The 23,129-nt window shown below is 46.0% G+C and overlaps 1 protein-coding gene across 2 annotated transcripts in view; it reads left to right on the top strand.

The window, feature by feature from the left end:
• The window catches only part of HCRTR2 (hypocretin receptor 2), a 34,289-nt gene extending 11,194 nt beyond the window's left edge, over positions 1-23,095 (top strand). Inside the window, exons 2-7 of one of the 2 annotated variants that reach the window (XM_082218330.1) lie at positions 9,361-9,521; positions 12,162-12,405; positions 16,291-16,406; positions 17,860-18,080; positions 19,342-19,463; positions 21,507-23,095. In XM_082218330.1, the coding sequence (XP_082074456.1) occupies positions 9,361-9,521; positions 12,162-12,405; positions 16,291-16,406; positions 17,860-18,080; positions 19,342-19,463; positions 21,507-21,760 (1,118 nt within the window). In that variant the 3' untranslated portion in view covers positions 21,761-23,095. Of the gene's footprint in view, positions 1-9,360; positions 9,540-12,161; positions 12,406-16,290; positions 16,407-17,859; positions 18,081-19,341; positions 19,464-21,506 lie in introns of both variants that reach the window. The other variant, XM_082218329.1, reaches the window with a different exon arrangement.
• The last annotated feature ends 34 nt before the right edge of the window (positions 23,096-23,129 follow it).

Here is a 23,129-nt window from a genome sequence, read left to right as displayed (position 1 = left end):
TTCGGGTGCACCCTCTCCCTCCAAATATTCAGGTTTGCGTGAGAGAGCGTCCGCCCTAACGTTCTCCGGGCCTGGTACGTAACAAATCTCAAAGTTAAATTTGGAGAACTCCTGGGCCCATCTCAACTGCCGTTGGTTGAGCACTCGCGCAGTTCTCCAATACTCTAGATTCTTATGGTCCGTGCACACTTGCACCTTCTGTTGTGCACCAATTAGTAGGTGCCTCCATCTCCGGAAGGCCTCATGAATCGCAAGAAGTTCCCGGTCGTACACCGTGTAGTTCCTCTCAGATTTGTTCAGCTTTCGCGAAAAGAAAGCACACGGTCGCCACTCTGACCCCTCCTTCCCCGGCTGCAGAAGAAGCACCGCCCCTATGGCTCTGTCCGAAGCGTCTGTTTCGACCCTCAGCTTTTTTTGTAAATCCACATGTAGAAGTTGTTCATCAGAGGCGAAGGCCCTTTTCAGTTCCTCAAACGCTCGCTCCGCCTCCCCCGTCCAAACAAACTTCTTTTTGCTGCTGAGACAGTCCGTGATGGGCGCCGTCAGGTGGGCGAAGTTTCGGATGAACTTACGATAAAAGTTTCCAAACCCTAGGAACCTCTGCACATCCTTCTTGGTCTTGGGTGTTTTCCATTCCAGCACCGCTTGAACCTTGCCGGGGTCCATGGCCAACCCCTTGTCTGACAAGCGGTACCCCAGGAATTCCACCTCCTTGGTATGAAACTGACACTTCTCCAGTTTCACCCACAGTCTGTTGGCTTGCAGCCTGCTCAACACTTCTCTGACGTCTCTCACATGTTGCTCCTCATTCTCCGAATACACCAACACGTCATCTAAGAAGGCCACGCAATTCTTGTAGAGCAAAGGCCCCAGTACGTGGTTCATGAAGGCTTGAAAACACGCGGAGCCTGTTTGTAATCCAAAAGGCATAACGAGGTATTCAAATGCCCCCAAAGGGGTGAACATGGTGGTCTTCCATTCATCCCCTTTCCTTATACGTATCAGGTTGTACGCCCCCCTTAGGTCCAGCTTTGTAAAAATCTTTCCTTTTCGCACCCTGGTCAAAATATCATCAATCCTGGGCATAGGAAAAGCCGCCGGCTCTGTCACTGCATTTAGGCGCCGAAAGTCACATACCAGCCTAGGCTTGTCCGTGTTTTTTTTATCCACAAAAAACACTGGGCTACCCCCCGCTGCCTTGGACTCTCTGATGAAGCCTCTCTTCAGGTTCTTGTCAATGAACGCTCGCAACTCCTGCATTTCCCTGTCTGACATGGCATACAACTTGCCTACAGGAAGCTGTGCTCCAGGGAGTAAATTGATCTGGCAATCAAAGGGCCTATGCGGGGGTAGTTGGTCAGCTTCCTTCTCGCTGAACACGTCGCTGAGATCAGCATACTGTGGTGGCACCTTCCCCTTCTCCATTACTTCAGTCCCTGCCAGGGTGGCTTGGGCCCCTGCTGACCCCTTTTCCCCCCTGCAGTGTTCTAAGCAATGTGCGGAACCGAAGGAAACCACTCTTTGATGCCAGCCCACCAGCGGATCATGTAGGGCTAGCCAGCTCATTCCCAAAATAATGGGAGCGCCTCCCAAGGTGGCCACATTAAACGCTATCAGTTCTGTGTGCCTTGCCACCCTCATTATCATTGGGACGGTCTGCAAGCTGACTCCTCCTCCCAACAGTTCCCTGCCATCGATCGTGGTCACCTGCAGGGGGTTGCTTAAAGGGATAGTCTGTATCTGGTGTTCAGCAGCAAACTCCTTGCTCATAAAATTGCAGGAGCTGCCTGAGTCCAACAGCGCCTTTATTTTTAGGGGGTGTCCATTTTGCAGCTCTAGCGACACTTCAATCACTATAGCAGGTCGAGGAGCTTCTGGCACGGGCACTTTCACTGCTCTTTGGCCTGGCTGCAGTGCCCTGACGGTGGCAACCAGGCGTTGGCTTTTACCTGCTCCGTTTCTCCCTGCTCTCCCCCCTCAACAGCTCCCACCATCCCTTGCCATTCCTTCCTCTGGGGGCAGACTCTGGCAAAGTGGCCTGGCTGTTGGCAGAGATAGCATTTCCGGGCTCCCTTTCCCTCCTTCTTCGCCCCCTCACTGGGCTTTGAAACTGCGCGCGCGCGGGCTGTTCCGATTTCCATCGGCTCTGCCGGCGGGAAAGCTGGCTCAGGAATGTCTGGAATGCGTAACTCCTTCCAACGTTCCCCTCTCCCTTCCCGCCTCTCCAAGGCTCTTGCCTCCTGGCGCGCTCCAATGGTCAGCGCAGATTTGGTCAGCTGATCCATAGACACCGCCCTGGGGCTCCTGGCCAGCTCGTCTTTCACAGCTGAAGAAAGACCTTCTTCAAATAGCATCTGAATGGGTGCTGCCGATAAATCCCACCCCAATCTGTGAATCAGCATGGTAAATTCAGTCCAGTACTCACGGACAGATCTGCTTCCCTGCTTGCAAGCCATTAGCTGTCTGCGCACCACCCCTTCCTCAATATCGCTGGAAAACATGATATCCATTGCACGAAAGAATTTCATAGTGTCCTTTAGGATATCGTTGTGCGTTGCCATCAGGGGTCGAACCCAGTCCCGCGCCCCCTTCTCAAGATGCCCAATTACGAAAGCAACTCGCGATTCCTCATCAGGGAACTCATCAAACTGCACATTCAGAGCATATTGCATCTCAGTCCTAAAGGCATGGTAATCCTTGGGGTCCCCCCCAAACTTCTGCACCAATCCTGGTACCTTTCTGGGGAACTGAGTGGTTCTCCCCTTTTTGTCAGCATCCTGAGCCCTTCTCTCCTCGAGCCTCGCCGTCTGCAGCACAAGTTGGACCTCCAGAGCTTGATACCTTTCTTCCAAGCTTGGACCAGCTCCAACCCCTGCCTCTCCGGTTCCGGCTGGGTTGCTCATGATGCTTTCTCCTGCACAGGCAGCGTACAGAGACTGTCAGACTGCTGTCAGGGGATGATTAGCTGCTTGTGCTTAAAATTGTGCCCCTTCAGAGTTTGTGCGGCCCCACAAACCTCTGTGTGTGACAGAGCTCCTCAGACATGTCTGCTCTAGTCACTAGTAGAGTCTGACAGTGGCTGCCTGCGGAAGCGCTTCCAGCAAAGAAGTTCCTTAACGGAAACGCGTCTCCTGGACTCACGACGTGGCAGCTTCTGGCGAAGCATGGGTCTCCCTGCAGTTGCTTCTGACACCTCCCCGCTATTTTCGCTGGAAGTGTCTCTCACCCCTTTCTCTCCCCTGCTGTTTCCTGCCTGGGCTGCTGCGTCTCTCTCAGCATTACTGAGATCCTCCTCCAGAGACCCCTCGCTCCCCCTCCTTGTCCCTGCTTTAGCTGCTGACTCTCTCCCAGTCTCTGGGAGCCCTACCACCTCCCTTTCCTCTGATGTCAGTTCCCTGACAGATATGCTCTGCCTTCACATCTGGAGGTAGTATGCTTCTGAATACCAGTTTCAGAAAAGATGGTGGAGAAGTGTTCTTGTGCTCAGGACCTGCTTGTGGGTTTCTCACGGGCATGTGGTTGGTCACTGTGAGAACAGGAAGCTAGACTAGATAGGCCTTGGGGTGGTCCAGCAAATGTTCCTTATGTTCTTACAGTAAGTTGATGGCAGAGGAAAGTCAAGCTGATAAAGTTAGGGTGCACGCACACACACACCCCGCCCGCAATGAGCTTCATGTTGAGCAGGGATTTGAACTCCTGTCTAGGAGACAAACTCCCTACTCAGCTGCTCATCCTTCTTACATGTGTGGGAAAGCGGGGTTTGCTGCCAAGCCCCACGCCATCTGGGATCATGTTTAGAACATTCCACAACTGTGAGGGTGAAAGTCTACAGTGGAGGGTCTTCTCTACTTGAGAATTTAGAACCCTGCACCTGATTCTAAATTAAATTCTAAATTCTGGGAGCCTTGACCAATAGAAGCAGCTCCTCGCTGCTGTGCAGAGCTTCACCCTCACACTCATGAGATGCTCTAGACATGATAATGGTAATGCACCAGATGAAGTGAGGCTTGAGGTCAGAAAGAATAAATATACCAGATTAACATTCATTTTCAAACCTTCTGACGTTGCTGTATGAAAATTCATGATCCATGTCGAGCAGAAGGTCACAATAAATTTTCCAGTGGCCTTTTGGATCTGCAAATTAATTTCAACTATGAACTTTCCTGAGCTCTGTCAGCTGACTGGAAACTCATAACAAGCGATTTAACAACTGGTGTACCCAAAGGTGACTCCATTCGCTTTGCATGTTAAGGAAGATGAGAATGTTCCATCATTTGCACCTTGCACCAGTTTCTCTGTCAAATTCTTGTATATGTGAATTAACTTGCCTGGACTTTGAATTGCATCCTGTGCTTTATATACCCTCCAACATTTCTCCGACAAAAATAGGATATCCAATTTAATAATAATAATAATAATAATAATAATAATAATACCCCACTCATCTGCCTGGGTTGCCCCAGCCACTTGCAACAGCTTTCAACATATATAAAAACATAATAAAACATTAAAAAGCTTCCCTATACAGGGCTGCCTTCAGATGTATTCTAAGGTTGTATAGTTACTTATCTCTTTGGCTCGAGGCTTGCATAACTCCATACCCTCCAACATTTCTCCAATGAAAACAGGGACATCCCAAGGAAAAGTGGGACACTCTGGGATCAAATCAGAAATCGGGACAGCTTCTGTAAATCTGGGGCTCTCCCTTGGCGGGTCAGGCTTTACAACCATGGTTGACCTCTTATGCAGGTGTCAAGAACCGCTTGCCACATGGAGCAAAGAGAAAGGCATCATCCAGGAAGATTTACAGCTGATATATAAAAAAATCCATCATAGACCCTGCCAATGTGCTGCTATGATTTTTGCTAGATGTAGCCTTGAAGCAGCCAGTGTTTTGCAAAGTGTGCTGTTACTGCTCCCTTGGAGAGAGGCCTGCTATGTCTGTGCTCCCTACTCACTTCCGATCAGCACTTGGAATTTATCATGCACTCAGTCAGCAGATTTAATAATGGGTCACCTCTCACCTCACTCGAAACCCATCTATCCACAGAAAGAGTGAGTGGGTTTTTTCTTTTAGTTACTGTTTAAGTGCACATGCCTTTATATCTCAACAGGCTCTTAGTAAAATGTCCTTCAATAATGGCCTTCATTTCTTCAGTAGATGAATAAAGGCGATATTTTTAAGTGTTCTATTAAGCTAGATAAAGAGATCTACGCTCCCATTTCACAACTGGCTCATGGATGATGGTATCGCAATATGGCTGACTTGGTCATGGTTTTTGCCAAGCTAGCTGGGCATTTTTGCATCCATCACAGGTGTGAGGAAACGGTGTGCTGATAAGCTCCGGGCACAGCGCCATCTCTGTACAAGATTTATTTCTCAGCTTAAAAGAAGTTCATGAGAGGTTAAACACAAACGTCCATACTCTAGGATTCAGATGAGTCATCTGCCCTCTTCCTGTGATGTTGCCAGCAGACCCATCTCCAGAAATCACGCCTCCTCTTTCCTCGGCCCTGTGAGTGGCTGGGTCCTGCCCTAGGCTCCACCCTCCCAGTTTCCTCCTCTGACGAGGAAGAAACACTGCTTGGGCTCTCTATACTTGTCTGTCTCCCCCGTCGTTTCCCTAGCAGCCTCCAATTCCCTGACACCAGGCCATGTTCAGAAGCCATGTGCTGAAGCTAAGCAGGTATGGGCCTGGCCTACGCCAGGGGACACATGGAAAGTGGGAACTCCATGCATGTGTCCTTGAGTTCCAGGAGGGAAGAAAGGCAAGTCAGAAAAGTCATAAATTCGTCAAATCTACCCAGTGGCAGCTGGTATCCACTAGACCTGGTGCAGGAGCTAGGATGCCATGGGGGGAGTACGGTCACAGGGAAGCAGGCACCATGTTCTGGTTTTCTCCCCATCCATCTTCCTTGCAGGCACTTATAGTGGACACTTCAGCATTGCAATTCTTAAATAGCACCTGACAAAACTGAAAAGTATCTTACTTTGGTTCAGGGGGGCGGGCTGTTGCTTTTTTGCTGTTGCTGCTGATGTGGGTTCATGCCAAAGAAGCTGCACATCCAAGAATGCCATGAAGAGCTTTATGCTCTCGCCCAGGCCACACTTGCTCACCTGCCTGACCCACTGTGGCAGAAACTGCCCCTCTCCACCATCTCTTTTGGCCTGGCCAGGCAGCAGCTGTGCACAAGGTGAGGACTGCAGCTAAGGAGTGCAGCAGGTCTCTGACCTGGACAGAGTGGAGCGGTGCATTGCATTGAAAAAATATTGCTTAAAAACCAACTATGCGTATCTGTGGGATCTGGGTTTGTTTACCCTGAGTTTAGATATTGCACACAGTGCTGTAATGCATGCAGCAATCCAGCAAAACTCTTGCCCAAGACACACCCTCTGACATCTTCTCACACAAATCCAGGGCACGCACACTCACACACCACATCATGCCGCCTCCCCACCGCAGCCACCCCCTGCCTGCCACATTCACTGTGGCTGCCCCCACACACACACATTGTCACCTTATCTTCACCAACTCTTCCTCCTCCTCCTCCTCTTCCTCTGCCACCGGAAGTGGTGTGCCTGCTTCTGGAAGTGTGCTTCTGGATGTGCTGTGCCAGTTCTTGGGAGTATGGTAGCAGGACTGTTGTGTGACATTCATCTTAGTCATCCACACATTTCTTATGTTCTGTGACAGCTGGCATTTTATTGCCCTTCGGTAGGTTTAGTATTGGGTACGCAGGTGGCGCTGTGGTGTAAACCACTGAGCCTAGGGCTTGCTGATCAGAAGGTCAGTGGTTCAAATCCCCATGACGTCAAAGTGCAAGTAGATAAATAGGTACCTCTCCGGCAGGAAGGTAAACGGCGTTTCCGTGCGCTGTTCTGGTTTCACCAGAAGTGGCTTAGTCATGCTGGCCACATGACCCGGAAAAACTGTCTGCAGACAAACGTTGGCTCCCTCGGCCAATAAAGCGAGATGAGAGCCGCAACCCCAGAGTCATCTGGGACTGGACTTAACTGTCAGGGATCCTTTACCTTTTACCTTTTTAGGTTTAGTATAAACCTATTCTTGAGCCTGGGGTTAAGGAGCAGGCCTGGACCCCTCACCATCCTTGAATTTGTGATGCTGGTGGTGATGCTGGTGGAGAATGCTCTTCCATCAAGCACATGGGCACCTGTGCTTGTTATTTTGTCACGGAATCTGTCTCAGTGGTGTTATCTGTGCAGCAAAAAAATGGTGGAGAAAGGAATATAGTGGTGGTTTTTTGCACACATAATGCTCCTTCTGTGGTTTTGGGGAGGACCCATTCTTGAGATCCGTTCTTAGAAGCTGGAATTCCCCTAGTGCAAGGACCAGGACTTTGCTAGAGGCAAATCCTCGCCATTATTTCATTGCCAGGATGAAAAGGAGCAGGCTGACACATTGTGGCAAAATGAATGAACTGCAAACACTTCAGATGTTCTTCAAGCAAGAAAGTGATGAAACAAATTAAGTATTCCCCCCCTCCTCCAAACAGCAAAATAAATCCTAAGAGGGAGAATAATATTTCTATTGTCATGATTTTGCTAGTCAGATGCAGATTTGAAAATCTGATGCCAAAAAAAACCCCAACTATATGAAAAAATTGTCAGTTATTTGTTGTCTGTTATGTTCACTGCTATATGCATTTTAATGCATACTGTCTTCCAATATCGGTTGGAGAACTGCCTCTCAATATTTGGATAATTGTGAATTTCACAGGACAGCTATATGTGCATTCATGCGTTGTATTGGAAAATGTGGTTTAAGTGTGAGAACCAAACCAAGTTCCTTCCCCATCCCTACTCATGAGTAAATCCCACCAAGTTCATTGCGGCTTCCTCCATAGTAAGTCTGCTCAGGATTGCAGGCATCACCAATCAACTAGATAAGCACTGAGCCAATTCCAAGATGGCGCAAATCCCTTCTCATTCTGTAATCCAGCCAAAATTATAATCTCATGTGGATTCTTGAATTTAAAAATTGGAACTCAATTCAGATAAGGAAACCTATGAGATATGATCACAGTCTACTTTGGAATACCTGGTCCTGGGAGGGTGGTACTGCAGCCATGACTTGCTTTGTGAGCTGCTCAGAGGCATTTCATTGGACGCTACTGAAACAGAGGGCTGAAGCCCATGAGCCATTATTTGAACATTCATTTTACTGAAGTGATTCTAAATCCCTTGGGGAGAGTGGTGTGTGTACGCGCACACAGTAGACCCATGCTTTCATGTTCCTGTGCCAGCTGACCTCCATGAATTGAAGAACAGAACTCTGGATCTGGAAGTCCTCTGAACTCATGCAAGTTCCCTGTGTGAAATGCTCCCCCCCCAAAAAAAAAAAAAAATATTCACAGTTCTAAATCACACAGGGAGCCTGTACAGAAGGCTCCTTACTGTAGACCTTCCCCCTTACAACTCAGCATGCAGGCAAACACTGGTGGGACTAGACAGCAGGCCTCCACCTTGATATGAGCAAACTGAATGCTTAAATAGAGCCCTGCTGAGCAGCATAATAGTAGGACATTGAATGAGCAAAACTTGAATGAGCCAGAAAAATTATCAGGGATCATTCACACCCCGGCCAGCACCTTTTTAATCTTCTACTCTCGGGCAGAAGATATAGAAGTATAATCAGTCATACCAACAAGTTAAAAAAACAGTTTCTATCCATGGGCTGCTGAAGGGAAAATAATACTGTATAGTGCAACTGATTTTCGGGGTTGGTGTGTTGTGCGACAAGCACACAGAGTGCAATGAGATTGAGTGTTTGGGGAGGGGAGGGAGGCTCGGTTAATTTCATTGTACACAGGTTGTACATTGACAATAAAGGTATTATTATTATTATTATTATTATTATTATTATTATTATTATTATTATTATCAGAGGTACCTTTTTCTCATTTTCATTTTAAACCTCTTGGCAACAGTATTGATGTTCATGGGCGTGAGAAGGCTCTCATCTAAGTCACTGATAATGATGGGAGTTCCCCCATCTGTATATTCGCTTCTGTGTGCCTTCTCCAAGAATGTAGGCAGTTGTTCTTTCTCCAAGACAATCATATGCCTTGGGCATCCCAGGCAGATCCCTCCTTTCACTCCACGACCCTGAACTGATCCTGAACACTACAGGAGATGTAGAAACCGTCTGAGTGTACCCAATGAGAGGATCTTAAACTGGGAGAAGATATGGAAGATTAGGTAATGCTTAGAAGGCACAACTTTGAGAAACTTGGTTCCCAAGCCCTGGCCTTTTCTGGTCACTCCTCTTGGACCAAGATAATTGCATTGTTCTGATTTGTTGTTTCCTGATGTCCCTATTGATTCTTCTTTGCAAATAGTTTGTGTTGCAGTATGGAAAAACCACCACATGAGAACAGTCACCAATTACTTCATAGTCAACCTCTCACTAGCTGACGTCCTTGTCACCATCACTTGTCTTCCAGCAACGTTAGTGGTGGATATCACCGAGACGTGGTTCCTTGGGGACAGCCTGTGCAAGGTGATCCCTTATTTGCAGGTATTGTTTTCCAGGTTGGGGGCGGGCTACATTTTAATATAAATATGTATAGTGTTATGGGTTGAGGTCAGGTGCCTGACCCCTCTAATCCCTGGATCCAGCAAGTGTTAAAAGTTAATTAAACCTTCTAATTCTGGGAAATAGCCAAACTAGCTTCCTGGCGAGGTGATGGGGGATTAAGGGGCTTAGTGCAAGACAGCAAATGGATCCCTCAACAGAAAAAGGCAGAGTTGGGAGCAGAGGTAGCAATGGTGTAAAAACAGCAAACTGGGAGAGGACAGACAGAGCAATGTTTGGTGCTTGTTTACAATCCAATGCTGCAGCTATGGGAGAAACAGGGCCCTCTTAGGGTGTTAACGCATTCGTCTCATTTATATCCAAAACTCTCCCATTGTTTTATTGGCCTTCTTCCACATCCCTCCATCATAGAATTTCTCCCACCACACCAAGCCTTTCCTCTAAAGCACCTACTAGATGAAGAGAGTGCATCCTTTCATTAAACATAATGTAACATGCCACCCCAATCCCCAGAGAAGTGTGAGATTCCAAGCACAAATTTCCCACCTGGGCCTGTGTTTCATTGGGAAAATGAAGCACGGTGAAGACTGTGGTTTCTTTATGAGATATGGTTTATTTACACACATATACACACAACTTGAGCCTGCTTGGGGGGGCGGTCCCCAGCATTACACTCCAAGGCGGTTTTACCTTCTCCAGAAGCACAGCATTTGATTCAACAGACACTAGCCATTTTTCTCTGCATCCTGCACTTTTGCTTGTCACTGCCATTCCAGAAAGTGGTGGTGGGGGATGAGTGTTCAGACCACTGGGCTCTCACTTGTGGGGTGCCTCAGGGTTCCATCCTCTCCTCCATGTTTTTTAACATCTACATGCAGCTGCTGGGAAAGATCATCAGGGGGTTTGGGCTGGGTGTTCATCAGTATGCGGATGATACCCAGCTCTACCTCTCTTTTAAATTGGAACCAGTGAAGGCAGTGAAAGTCCTGTGTGAGTGCCTGGAGGCAGTTGGAGGATGGATGGCGGATAACAGATTGAGGTTGAATCCTGACAAGACAGAAGTACTGTTTTTGGGGGACAGGAGGCAGGCAGGTGTGGAGGACTCCCTGATCCTGAATGGAGTAACTGTGCCCCTGAAGGACCAGGTGCGCAGCCTGGGAAGTCATTTTGGACTCACAGCTGTCCATGGAGGCGCAGGTTAATTCTGTGTCCAGGGCAGCTGTTTACCAGCTCCATCTGGTATGCAGGCTGAGACCCTACCTGCCCGCAGATTGTCTTGCCAGAGTGGTGCATGCTCCAGTTATCTCCCACTTGGACTACTGCAATGTGCTCTATGTGGGGCTACCTTTGAAGGTGACTTGGAAACTTCAATTAATACAGAATGCGGCTGCTAGACTGGTGACTGGGAGTGGCTGCCGGCTGAGACCATATAACACCGGTCCTGAAAGATCTTCAGGCACAATTCAAAGTGTTGGTGCTGACCTTTAAAGCCCTAAATGGCCTCAGTTCTGTATACCTGAAGGAGCGTCTCCACCCCCATCATCCAGCCCGGACACTGAGGTCCAGCGGTGAGGGCCTTCTGGTGCTTCCCTCACTGCAAGAAGTGAGGTTCAGGGAACCAGGCAGAGGGCCTTTTCAGTAGTGGCGCCTGCCCTGTGGAACACCCTCCCAGCGGATGTGAAGGCAATAAACAACTACACTGTATTTTACTTTTAAAAGACAACTGAAGGCGGCCCTGCTTAGGGAAGTTTTTAATGTCTGATGCTGTATTGTTTTTAATATTCAGTTAGAAGCCACCCAGAGTGGCTGGGGAAACCCAGCCAGATGGGATAAATTATTATTATTATTATTATTATTATTATTATTATTATTATTATTATTATACCACCTCACTCAATTTCTGGCCCACATTACTTTCCCTCCCTTCTCTGAGATCTTGGCTTTTATCTCTCCAGTCAAAGGGGCTTATTTCTTTGCACTCGGTAAGTTTCTTCAATCCCTTATACTGTAGTTGCTAATGACTCATTGCTAACACCTCACTTGCAGTAGGCCAGTTCTGACTTAATTAGCTGTAACACTTGGATTAATTAAAGGATTAGCAAGATCATGCATGGCTCAAAGACACACTTGATTGATACTAAATACACATGTGTCTGGCCATTTCCTGTCTTTGATACTCCAGACTTAAATTAAAACCTACCACTAGCTTAATCCTGAATTTAGTGTGCCTTGCACTCCCAGATTCATAACAAGAATATGCTTTTTTTAAAAAAAAGGGGGGCTGCTTTTCATTTGCAGATGGTTGGCACTCTAGATGGCATTTACCTAACCAATCCTGTGCAAAGACTTCCCCCTCCCCCCTCCTCCTATGCACCCCACCCCCCAAATAAATTGGGTATGGGAGTCAGGAAAAACCCCTAACAGTCCAGTCCTTTGCTTTTAACAGGACTGAGAGGTGACTTTTGTTAGCTGGATTGTGCCCATGGAGGGGAAAGTTAATGTGATTCTGAAAGAATCGTTAAAAGTGCCAAAGCAACCTTTCCCTCCTCCTTGTTTTTACTGATGCTTTGTTGCCCTTCTGTTCCTCCCCCCCCCCCTTCCTAGACTGTGTCGGTCTCTGTTTCCGTGCTAACCCTGAGTTGCATCGCCCTGGATCGATGGTATGCCATTTGTCACCCTTTGATGTTTAAAAGCACAGCCAAGCGGGCCAGGAACAGCATTATCATTATCTGGATTGTGTCCTGCATTATAATGATCCCCCAGGCGTTCGTCATGGAGTGCAGCCATGTCTTGCCAGCATTAGCCAACAAAACCATCTTATTCACGGTTTGCGATGAACACTGGGGAGGTGAGTGTTTTTCACCACAGGACTGGAATTGCCCACATGGACATTATGGAAGGAAAACTGTACAGCTAACAAACCCACTGTATGAACATCTTATCTCCTGAATTATTGGGTATTGGTTGAAACCAGGACTTTGCATGATCTTCTCTGGCACTGGCTTTTAGCTGTCTTTAATCTCTAACTGGATTTCTTAGGTACAAGCAGTAGCAGTCAGTGTGGTGGAGTGGGTGGGTCAGTATAGCTTGCGTTGCTTCCTATAACTGAGGGGGGGGCAAAGTAGGAGGGAGGTCTCTGTGGTGCGGACGCAGCAGCGGGAGCAACAGATTGGTTCCACCACAGCACTCACACAGTGCTGACCTCCTCACTGGCTCCACCCTTCTCCTCTGTGTCTCAGTTACCAGAAATGATCTCTTCATTGCGAAACTAGGTGAGCTGTTCTCCACCCCACTGAGCAGCACTGCTGGGTACAAGTGTTGGGTACAATGTGGTTACTGTTAAGAGGAAAGCTCTCTACAGCCCAGAAGGGTGCCCTTTGACACCTATGTTGGTGTCTGTGTTGGGCCTATATTGTGCCTATGTTGACATAGCTTACGACTTGAACATGTGAACATAGAAACATGGGATGGGTCTGCTGTTTTCACAGGAACTGGTCAGGTGCCTATGGGAAACATGAAAACACTCTCTCCCTCCCAACCACCACCTCATCTGTGAAATTTCACAGGCCTTTAGATAGCTCAAAATAACCAAAGGTATCACCAGAATAACCAAAGATAACTGGATACCTTAAGGACTGCCATCTTCCACAAGACCTTGCAAGCCCATGCATTCAGAGCAGTTTCAGAAGCACATCAGAAGGTGGCATACAAGTAAAATGACTGATCGTTCAGATGGTCTCTGTGTCTCCTGTCATTAGAAGTCAGGTGAAGATAGGGCCTTTTCGATGGTGGCACTCCACCTTTGGAATTCCCTCTCCTAGGAGGTGTGCTTGGGGCCAAGGAGGAACTCTTCTTGGCTCTGGCATTTTTATTTCCCCAGGCCTTTGGGTTTTTGGTGTGTGGAAGACAGGAGTGCCTGGCATGCTCTGGTCCATGGGGTCACGAAGAGTCGGACACAACTAAACGACTTAACAACAACAAATGTATTACTTCTGCTGTTTGCTATGCATTTACTATTTACTTTGTTTTGCTATTGTGGTTTTAATTTACTTTGGACTGTCAGGGGATTGAATGATTGGATTCTTCAGCATCACACACACAAAAGGCACCTTACATATAGAAAAAACAGTATGTGAAGGAAAAGATTGAACCCTTTATCCATTTGCTTGGAAGTCAGTCCTGCTGACATCACAGTGACCTCAGCTTTTAAGTCTCCCCTTGCTCCTTATTTCCGGATTGGCCAATCCGAGAGGAAGAAATTTCTCCATCCCTGCCAGAAGGCGGTGTCAAGCATACTTTCACTTCCCTGGGAGACTATTAGAATTAATTTGCTTTTCAGGCTCCCAGAGATGAGTTCTGTGAGGAAGCTGAAATGTCTCTACTTTTCCAGTGCTCCATTTTCTAGCTATGACGGTCAAAAAGGTTCAATAATACCTCACAATTTCCTGTTGGGAGCACATGGGACTGGCAATGGGATCCCAACTCAACATAGAACACAACCTAGCAAAAAGGATTTCCTCTTTAGGGGCATGCCCTGATTTGCTTGGTCATAGTATCACAAAACAGGGTCTGCAGTTACATGATCAGCATGTAGTAACTGTTGGGCCATGAGTTCACCACCAGCCTCACATATGCACAGGCAATCACACAGCTGAATCAAGGCACTGAGAGCCATTCAGCAATTTCACCGATGCTTTAACACAGCACCCAGCAGCTAAGGATTTGGGTTCCTTGATGACAAAACCTTCAGCTCTCTCACACTCCTACCCATCCTGTCAGTCAGATGTAATAATTGCTACATTGGTGGAATCTTTAGTTCTACTTAAAGCACAAAGATCCTTAAGCAACTGTTATGTGAAGTATGTGCCCTGGGTTTTCTTTGAAGTTCTGCCTCCAAATGCATCCCCGCCCTGATTGAGACCACTTCAAAGGAAAAGGCTCGTTCTTCGTCCATTTTGATCCATCATCGACTTGTACACAGCCTGGCAGCTTCTACATTTTTCTCCCTTTTTAAAAAAAGAAAAGAAAAGCTAAAGATGTTAAATTAGAAGCCATAAACCTCCAATGGTTGTTGAAATAAATGCTGCAATTATACTTGCACTATGCTGCCTGAAGGTCACCGTGTAGGCAGGTGGTGGCTCTTTATGAGCTTTCTTGAGTCCTGCCGGTTGAGAGCTCAAATACTTAAGATAATGGTAATTTCCCCTGCAGTAAAATTTCAATTACAGTTCTGGCTCCCTGACACAGCAATGTTTCTTTTCAGACCTAGACAGTTACTGAACCTTCTTATATATTCTGTGCACTAAGAGAAAAACGACTCCATCTGGTTCATGTGAAAGATACAGTTTTACCCAGATAACATCACAATTGCAGATGCTGGAAATGGGTAATTCATGCATATTTATAGAACCCTTGGGAGATTCACACCATTGAAGAATTCTGTACAAAGCACTTAAAGCAGGAGCACCAACCACCCAGTACTTCAGTGGTCTGACCATTAGGAGGTAACAGGCACTGGGCTTCAAAAGCCTGTGACCTCCCAATTCTGTCTGGCACCACCCCATAACCTGCTATATGTATTGGCTGGCTTTTTCCACAACCCATCAGATTTGCTGTGGCTCAACCCCTTATATGCCAGATTCCATCCTAGATCTTCACCTTACAGTTCAATACTTTTCCTGACTCCACAAGGTTCTGACCAGGCTGCAAGTGGTGAAGGTAGAGTGTTAGTCCAGTCCAGTCCAGTCCAGTCCAGTGGTAGAGCATCTGCTTTGCATGCAGAAGGTCCTTGGCTCAGTCCTCAACATCTCTAGGTAGAGTTGGAAGAGACCTCCTTGTCTGCAACCCCAGAAAACTGCTACCAGTCAACGTCAACAATACTGTAGATGGACCAGTGGAAGAAAGCTTCCTGTGTTCCTAACAATCCTAGCTGGCCTTCTGCCCCTTACCCCAGGGGGCCAACAATTTTGGAAATCTAAGCTTCACAACCTTGATTTCAAGGTTGCTCTCCATTGTTTTCTACATCCTCATCTTTTAGCAAGGTCTTCAGGCGATGGTGTAACCAATGCCTTTGGATGGCTAGGTGCTTCCAAATGCTTCTGAACATTAGTTTAGCAATCTAGTCAGCTGCAAAGTCAAAGGGATTTTATATATATATATATATATATATATATATATATATATATATATATATGATCAAACCTATCCTTTCTTAAGGAAATTAGCCCTGAGTGCTCACTGGAAGGACAGATCGTGAAGCTGAGGCTCCAATACTTTGGCCACCTCATGAGAAGAGAAGACTCCCTGGAAAAGACCCTGATGTTGGGAAAGATGGAGGGCACAAGGAGAAGGGGACAACAGAGGATGAGATGGTTGGACAGTGTTCTTGAAGTTACCAGCATGAGTTTGACCGAACTGCGGGAGGCAGTGAAAAACAGGAGTGCCTGGCGTGCTCTGGTCCATTGGGTCACGAAGTGTGAAACACCCTACCCTAAAGGCTTTTCACCACATGCAAAACATGCTAGGATCTGAGTGGCCTTGGTTAATAATGTGCTTGGAATGTTTTGGAAGAAAGGCTCCTGTTTTGAAATGATCCTATCTATTCAGCCCTTTAATTTTACAATATGTTTGTTGCATGCATTAACAATTACATAGCAACTAACAACTTCAAATGAGCGCATGTAGAGAAGATCAAAAGAGATGTTATTCAAGTCCTTTTTGGTTTTCTTTGCAGCTGAAGTCTACCCTAAAATGTATCACACTTGTTTTTTCCTGGTTACATATATGGCCCCACTGTGTCTGATGGTGTTGGCCTACCTACAGATATTTCAAAAGCTATGGTGCCGGCAGGTAAGCTTATTTTGCTGTGAGATCCATCTGTGTGATCCATTTCATGATGCCTCTTAAAGACTGACATATTTATGTATTTCCGTAATGGACACAAAAATATATCAATGGTACAGAGTAGAATAATTGTGTATAATTCACATGCAAGCAATCTTTCACCAAAAAAGGAACACCATGTTCTCCAAAACCATCCAAGCATATGAACTGATATAGCAAAGTAAGTGCTTGCATCCAGTCCACAAATTCTTAGCTTACATTTTCACTCTAAAGAGCTGAAATGAAATTATTCCTGCTAAGATAGGATCATTTTCTTCCCTGGCTCTTAGTTTACATTTGGATGAAGGCTTGATAAAAGAAATGGAAAAATCACCTAGAACAGAGAAAGAAAAATGTTGTAAACATTTCAGAAACATTTACATTGCACTTCGGCATGATACATATTATGTTTTCTTGTTTCTTATTTCTGTTGATAGAGTAGATTTAATACATTAGCAGAAGCTGTTTCTACTCCCACTCATGGAAAATAACATATCTCTGATTTTCAAGTGCAGTTGCCAAAGTGAACAAGGTGTTATGTTAAGGAGAATTAACACAGCAAGCCTACTTAACACCTATTAGCTAGTGTGATTTGACTCTTTGCTCAGGTACGTCACATCAAGTAGAGCAGGTGTACCATAGTGGCTTTTTAATATCATTGAAAATTGTGCACAATTGGGCACAATTTTTCAGTGATATTAGAGCTCATTAAGAGAACCAGTTGTTCATCGGTTATCCCTTGTATTTGCCAACTTGATTTTTTTTATTCATAAAAAGTTCCATATTTTGGACCAATAATCTCTCTGAACATGTTTATGAATCTTTGGCTAAGTTAGCAATATGCTCCCATAAACTAGATCCTTAGGTGTGTCTTATGGTGCGCTACAGTAGTATAGCAGGTATTAAGTTTAAATTTGCTAAATTTGTAACCCAATTTTACAAAGCCATATACAAAAGAAAATCAAAATCAAAATGCAACCAATACAATACAATTTAAAACATCATTTTAAAATTCTGCTTTTAATACTCCTAGACAAACCATCATCAGACAAAATGTCACACAAAGCACCAAAGTTGGCAAGGTGGCCATCTGTTACCTCCCAGTTTTCATCAATTCAGCATCTTTACTGAGTTCCCTCTTCAGGTCTCTCTTATATCTAACAAAAGGGGGTTCACATTCAGAATGGAGATGCATAAGCAAAATGAACACAATTCTGGAAAGGCATATTTCATTTCAGCCATAGAAAAGAGATTGCATTGAAATCAACATGTGTGTCTATTATTATTATTATTATTATTATTATTATTATTATTATTATTATTATTATTATTATTTATTGTCTCTGGGCCAGTGAGCCTAACAGATTTTCCCTTTGGGCAAATGGAAATAATTAACATTCCCTTTACTGTGCTCTGCTAGATTCCAGGAACTTCATCTGTGATTCAGAGAAAGTGGAAGCCTCTGCAATCCACAGCGCAAACCCAAAGGCAGAAGCCATCGGCAAATTTCAGGATTAGTGCTGTGGCAGCCGAAATCAAACAAATCCAAACCCGGAGGAAAACAGCACGTATGCTCATGGTCGTTCTCTTGGTTTTTGCCCTCTGCTATCTCCCAATTAGCATTCTCAATGTATTAAAAAGGTAACCTTAATACACAATGAGTAATAATATGCATCTGTGTGTGATTTTCTAGTCTTTAGGTAACAGGATGACTCCATTTTGCAGCTGGCTAGCCCTATAGCAAAATTAGCATTTGTTTGTTTGTTTGTTTATGAACTGCCAAGTCAAAAAGAATACAATAAAATAATTAGAACATAAAACTTTAAAATCATAAAGTCACAAACAAATGGTCAACAGTGACCCAGATCTCTACAAGGTCTCAGGCAGAAATCCTTTCCAGTTCTGTCATGTGAAATCCTTATTTGCTGAAGATGTTGGAGACTGAATCTTGAACGTTCAGTGGACAAGAAATGAGCTTGAGCAATGAGCTTTGGCCCGACCCTGGTATTAGCATGTGGTTTTTAATTTTGCAGAAAGGCAGGCAAAACTGGAGCTGATGTGAACTAGTTGGCTGGTTTGACTAGTTGTCAACACAGTTGAGCAAGAAGTGTGGAAACACCTCTCTGCTCCTTCAGCTGCTGCTTAAGGCTCAGAAGCAGAGGAGAAGGAGAAAAGAGGCAGGGTGGTAGAACCTGCTTGAAGAACCAAAGGGTTCTGACCACAGCAAGCCCATGCTTGACATCAAGAGGAAACATTGGGAACAATCAAGAACTGCAGGATACACTTAAAGGCACTAGAGGGCACTCCAGTCTTAGGGACTTGAGTGAAGGGGCTTGGGTGAGCTTAGTTTTTCTCTGTAAACAGGAAATTAGAGCACAAGCAAATATTAATGTTGTCTCAGTGATAAGCCAGGTTCCTGAAAGAATAAGGAAAACAACAGAACTAGAGTATGCACACCCAGCAGTGGAGTGCAGCCTTGTACTGTGAGGGCAACCAAAGTAGCAAGATTCCACGTAACTTCTTGTCTCTAAGCAGGTCTCAGGGCTAGTGTGGTAAGGACCAACATTTGCCAGGTCCAAGACCAGAACAATCCTTGTTCCCCCATCAGCACCACCATTCTCACTTTACACAGAGCATTCAGGCCAGAGGTGACCGGAAATATTTCTCAGTGTGTGGTTATCTGAATCAAGGCATGCGGTAAACTTTAGAAGTCACTTATAAGATTTGCACTCCCTTGGAGAACACGCACAGGCCCTTCCCTTTAATAATAATGAAAACACTGTGTCCTTGTGGTCCTCTGCATTTTGAGATACATATTCTGTGTACAAATCTTTCAAACTGAAAGCTAATTTGAGATCTAATCAGATTTCTAATGTCTTCTCGTTTCTTCTCTTTTTGTAAGGGTGTTTGGGATGTTCAACAATGCCAATGACAGAGAAACAGTGTATGCCTGGTTTACATTCTCCCACTGGCTTGTATATGCAAATAGTGCAGCAAACCCAATTATTTATAACTTCCTCAGTGGTAAGTCGTTCAGTTCTGCTGCCTTTTATCAATGCCGCCCCCCTCCCCGCATGGTTTAGCTACACAGCTCAGAACTACTAGAAGTCTTTCATTCAATGTAATGGGTTTGAGCCCATGGAACTCTTTCCCAACTGAGATTAGGCAGCCACCCTCCTTGTTACACTCCAGCCCTTTTTGATCCATCATTTTAAGACAGTGTTCTGTCTAACAATTTAAAAAAGGAAAAAGTTTTATTGCCCCATTGCTTTGTGTTCACCACTTAGAAATGTGAACAATAACGCAGTATAGAAATGTCTTAAATAATAATAAAAAAACAGTAAATAAACGAGCCTTTGGGCTTCCCTTATCTTCTTGTTGGGGGGTGGGAATATTTTGTGCCTCCAATTGGCTTCCCTGCTTTGAGTTTCAGGCTGATGCGTAATTTCCTATCAGACTATCTGCTGGTGGCTGCCTGAGGGGGTTATGCTTGCACACTACCCTTGCTGTCAACATCAGGACAAGACAGATGAACTCCCTGTCTCTATTGGGTTTACTGGTAGAACATGAGACTCTTAATCTCAGTGTTGTGGGTTTGAGCTCCACATTGGGCGAAAGGTATCTGCACTGCCAGGGGGTTAGACTAGACTGTCCTTGTAGTCCCTTCCAACTCTATATTCTCTTCGCTACATGTGCCATGAATCCACCCATTTAACCAAGAGGGGGAATAATACTATGATTTTGCAATGAACAGGTTTTTAATGAAGCTATGTCATTATCTCTTTGGGGTTTACCCTATGGTTACCAGATTTTTTCCAATGAATCCAGGGACACCCCCCCCCCTTTTTTTTTTTTTTGAAGCTGAGTAGCAACAGGGACGCGGGTGGCGCTGTGGGCTAAAGCCTCAACGCCTAGGGCTTGCCGATCGAAAGGTCGGCGGTTCGAATCCCCGCGGCGGGGTGCGCTCCCGCTGCTCGGTCCCAGCGCCTGCCCACCTAGCAGTTCGAAAGCACCCCCGGGGGCAAGTAGATAAATAGGTACCGCTTACCAGCGGGAAGGTAAACGGCGTTCCGTGTGCGGCTCTGGCTCGCCAGAGCAGCGTTGTCACGCTGGCCACGTGACCCGGAAGTGTCCCCGGACAGCGCTGGCCCCCGGCCAATAGATGTGAGATGGGCGCACAAACCCCAGAGTCTGTCAAGACTGGCCCGCTCGGGCAGGGGTACCTTTACCTTTACCTTTAGCAACAGGGAGCCAGTAGTGGGGATGGTGAGGCAAAAGACCCTGGGCCCAAGCACACATGCATATTGCATAAAGGTGCAAAGCCCTTCTTTCCCACCCTGTGAAACATAAATGCGCAGAGTTTTTTAAAAATTGGGCAACACCCCCCACCCCCAGCTCCCGAGCCTCCCCTGATCAGTCAAAACAAAGGGGGAAGGAGATCTGTACCACCGGACATCCCCGGTTACCCTTTGGCAGTGGCAGCAGCAGCAGCAGTCAGCAGCCCAGAGCCAGCCTGGTAGGGCAGTTGGCTCTGGCTGGCTTCAGGAACTGCTCATGGTCGTGACGCCCACCATTTTTCCTCTCTAGAAGTCCCCATATGATGCGTTGCACACAAGACACATTACATGGGGACTTCCAGAGAGGAAAAATGGCGGGCGCCACGGCAGCGAGCAGCTCCTGAAGCCAGCCAGAGCCAACTGCACTACCAGGCTAACTCCGGGCTACTGAGGCTGCCATTGCCACATTTCCTGGGGACAGATTTGCAAATCTGGGGACATTCCAGGGTAAACTAGGGTTACCAGACATCCCTGGTTTCTGGGGACAGTCCCAGGATTTGCAAATCTGTCCCCGGACAGATTTTGTCCGAGGACAGATTTGCAAATCCCGGGACTGTCCCCAGAAACCAGGGATGTCTGGTAACCCTAGTTTACCCAAATTGTATCAGTGGCATTTTTAAAAAAATCAATGAAGTTAGGATTCATTTTCACACATGCATTGTTGGTTGGGGGGGGGGAATTCCAGTTCATAGTATACTATCTCATGCTTCTGGTGCTGTTTGATTTGCAGGAAAATTCCGAGAAGAATTCAAAGCAGCTTTTTCCTGCTGCTGCTGCTGCTTTGGCATTAGCCACCACAACGAGGACCGGCTTGGAGGACGGGCAAGCACAGGAAGTCGGAAATCCTTGACCACCCAGATCACCCATTTTGACCATGCTACCAAGTTATCAGAGCACGTTGCGTTGACCCATATAAGCACACTCCCAACAAATGGCAATGGACCTGTTCACAGCTGGGAGCATCCCAGTTTCTCTGCGGTTTAATACTTTTGTAAGTGGAAATCTGTGCATCCAGTTGTCTCAACCAGTAACCAGAGTACTGCGGACTGGAAAGGAACGATAGTCAATGAACACCTCTTATTTTCTAAAAGAAACCACAGCCTTGTTTGGAAGCTTGCGTGATTTTAACAGCCTTTGCTTTTGAACTGTAAGATAAGATTGTTTGGGAACACATTAATTTTTTTATATAACTTAACTGGTCAGAGCTTCTGACGTATTTCCTTTCTCAATAAAGAGTGGGTACATCTTGTGTTTCAGTCAAAGTTGGCAGTAAGCAAGGGGGAAGCATCATGATGGAAATCACATTAGGACCAATTTTGCCTCTACCAAGTTGTTCATAAAATAGCATAACTGAACCCTATATTAATATGGCCATAATAATTGATACTAATAGTGACATCATTTGTTGAATGTGATTCCAGTGTAGTGTAGTGGTTAGGAGCAGTAGATTCATAATCTGGGGAACTGGGTTCGCGTCTCCGCTCCTCCACATGCAGCTGCTGGGTGACCTTGGGCTAGTCACACTTCTCTGAAGTCTCTCAGCCCCACTCACCTCACAGAGTGTTTGTTGTGCGGCAGGAAGGGAAAGGAGAATGTTAGCCGCTTTGAGACTCCTTCAGGTAGTGATAAAGTGGGATATCAAATCCAAACTTCTTCTTCTTCTTCAAAGGGGCACCAGCCATATCAAGGAAGATATCTGCAGCAGAGGTGGATTTAGGAAAGCACGATTGGTTCTGACGTGCTGGGCATCAAGTCTAGGGGGCGCTGCAGTGTGTACCAACTATGATGTAGTGAATTGAGCAAAAAGGGAGGTGAGAGGTCGTGTGGGTGCCGAATTTTGACCTTGCACAGGACACCACTGAAATCTGAAAGACTAAAGTCCACCCCATCTGCAGGCTTGGGGAAAATGGCAGAATTTTTTTTTAAAAAAAGGAGGGAGAATCCTAAAAAGGGTGGGGAACATACCCCAAAAGAGTTCAACAAGGGCTAAGCATGCTCAGTGCCAAACAATGCTGATGGGACACACAGAGAGAGGAATGGAAAACTGGGGAATGGTGTATTCTGGAAAAACTTGACACCAAAGGGACTCAAAATGGAGCCCTGTAAACAACTGCCACCCATCTCTAGGCTGACCAAAGTCTTAAGCCCAGGAGCCAGGCTTGAAATTCATTGCTTGAACAGGTTAGCTTCCATAGAGAAGTTTTGTGTCAGCCTCACTTTGCTTTCCCATTTCCAGACCTGCCACTGACCATATGCAAGGCATATTCTATAGGACATCTGACTTCACGAGGAAGTCATCTGATGCCTCCCAACTTATTGAGATGAACAATGTGCCCAGATGGCTGCACTCAAG

The sequence above is a fragment of the Podarcis vaucheri genome (genome assembly GCF_965113315.1).
Source record: "Podarcis vaucheri genome assembly, chromosome: 3".
NCBI lineage: Eukaryota > Metazoa > Chordata > Lepidosauria > Squamata > Lacertidae > Podarcis > Podarcis vaucheri.
The sequence above is the reverse complement of the archived record's forward strand: the minus strand, read 5'-3'. Positions and strand labels throughout refer to the sequence as shown.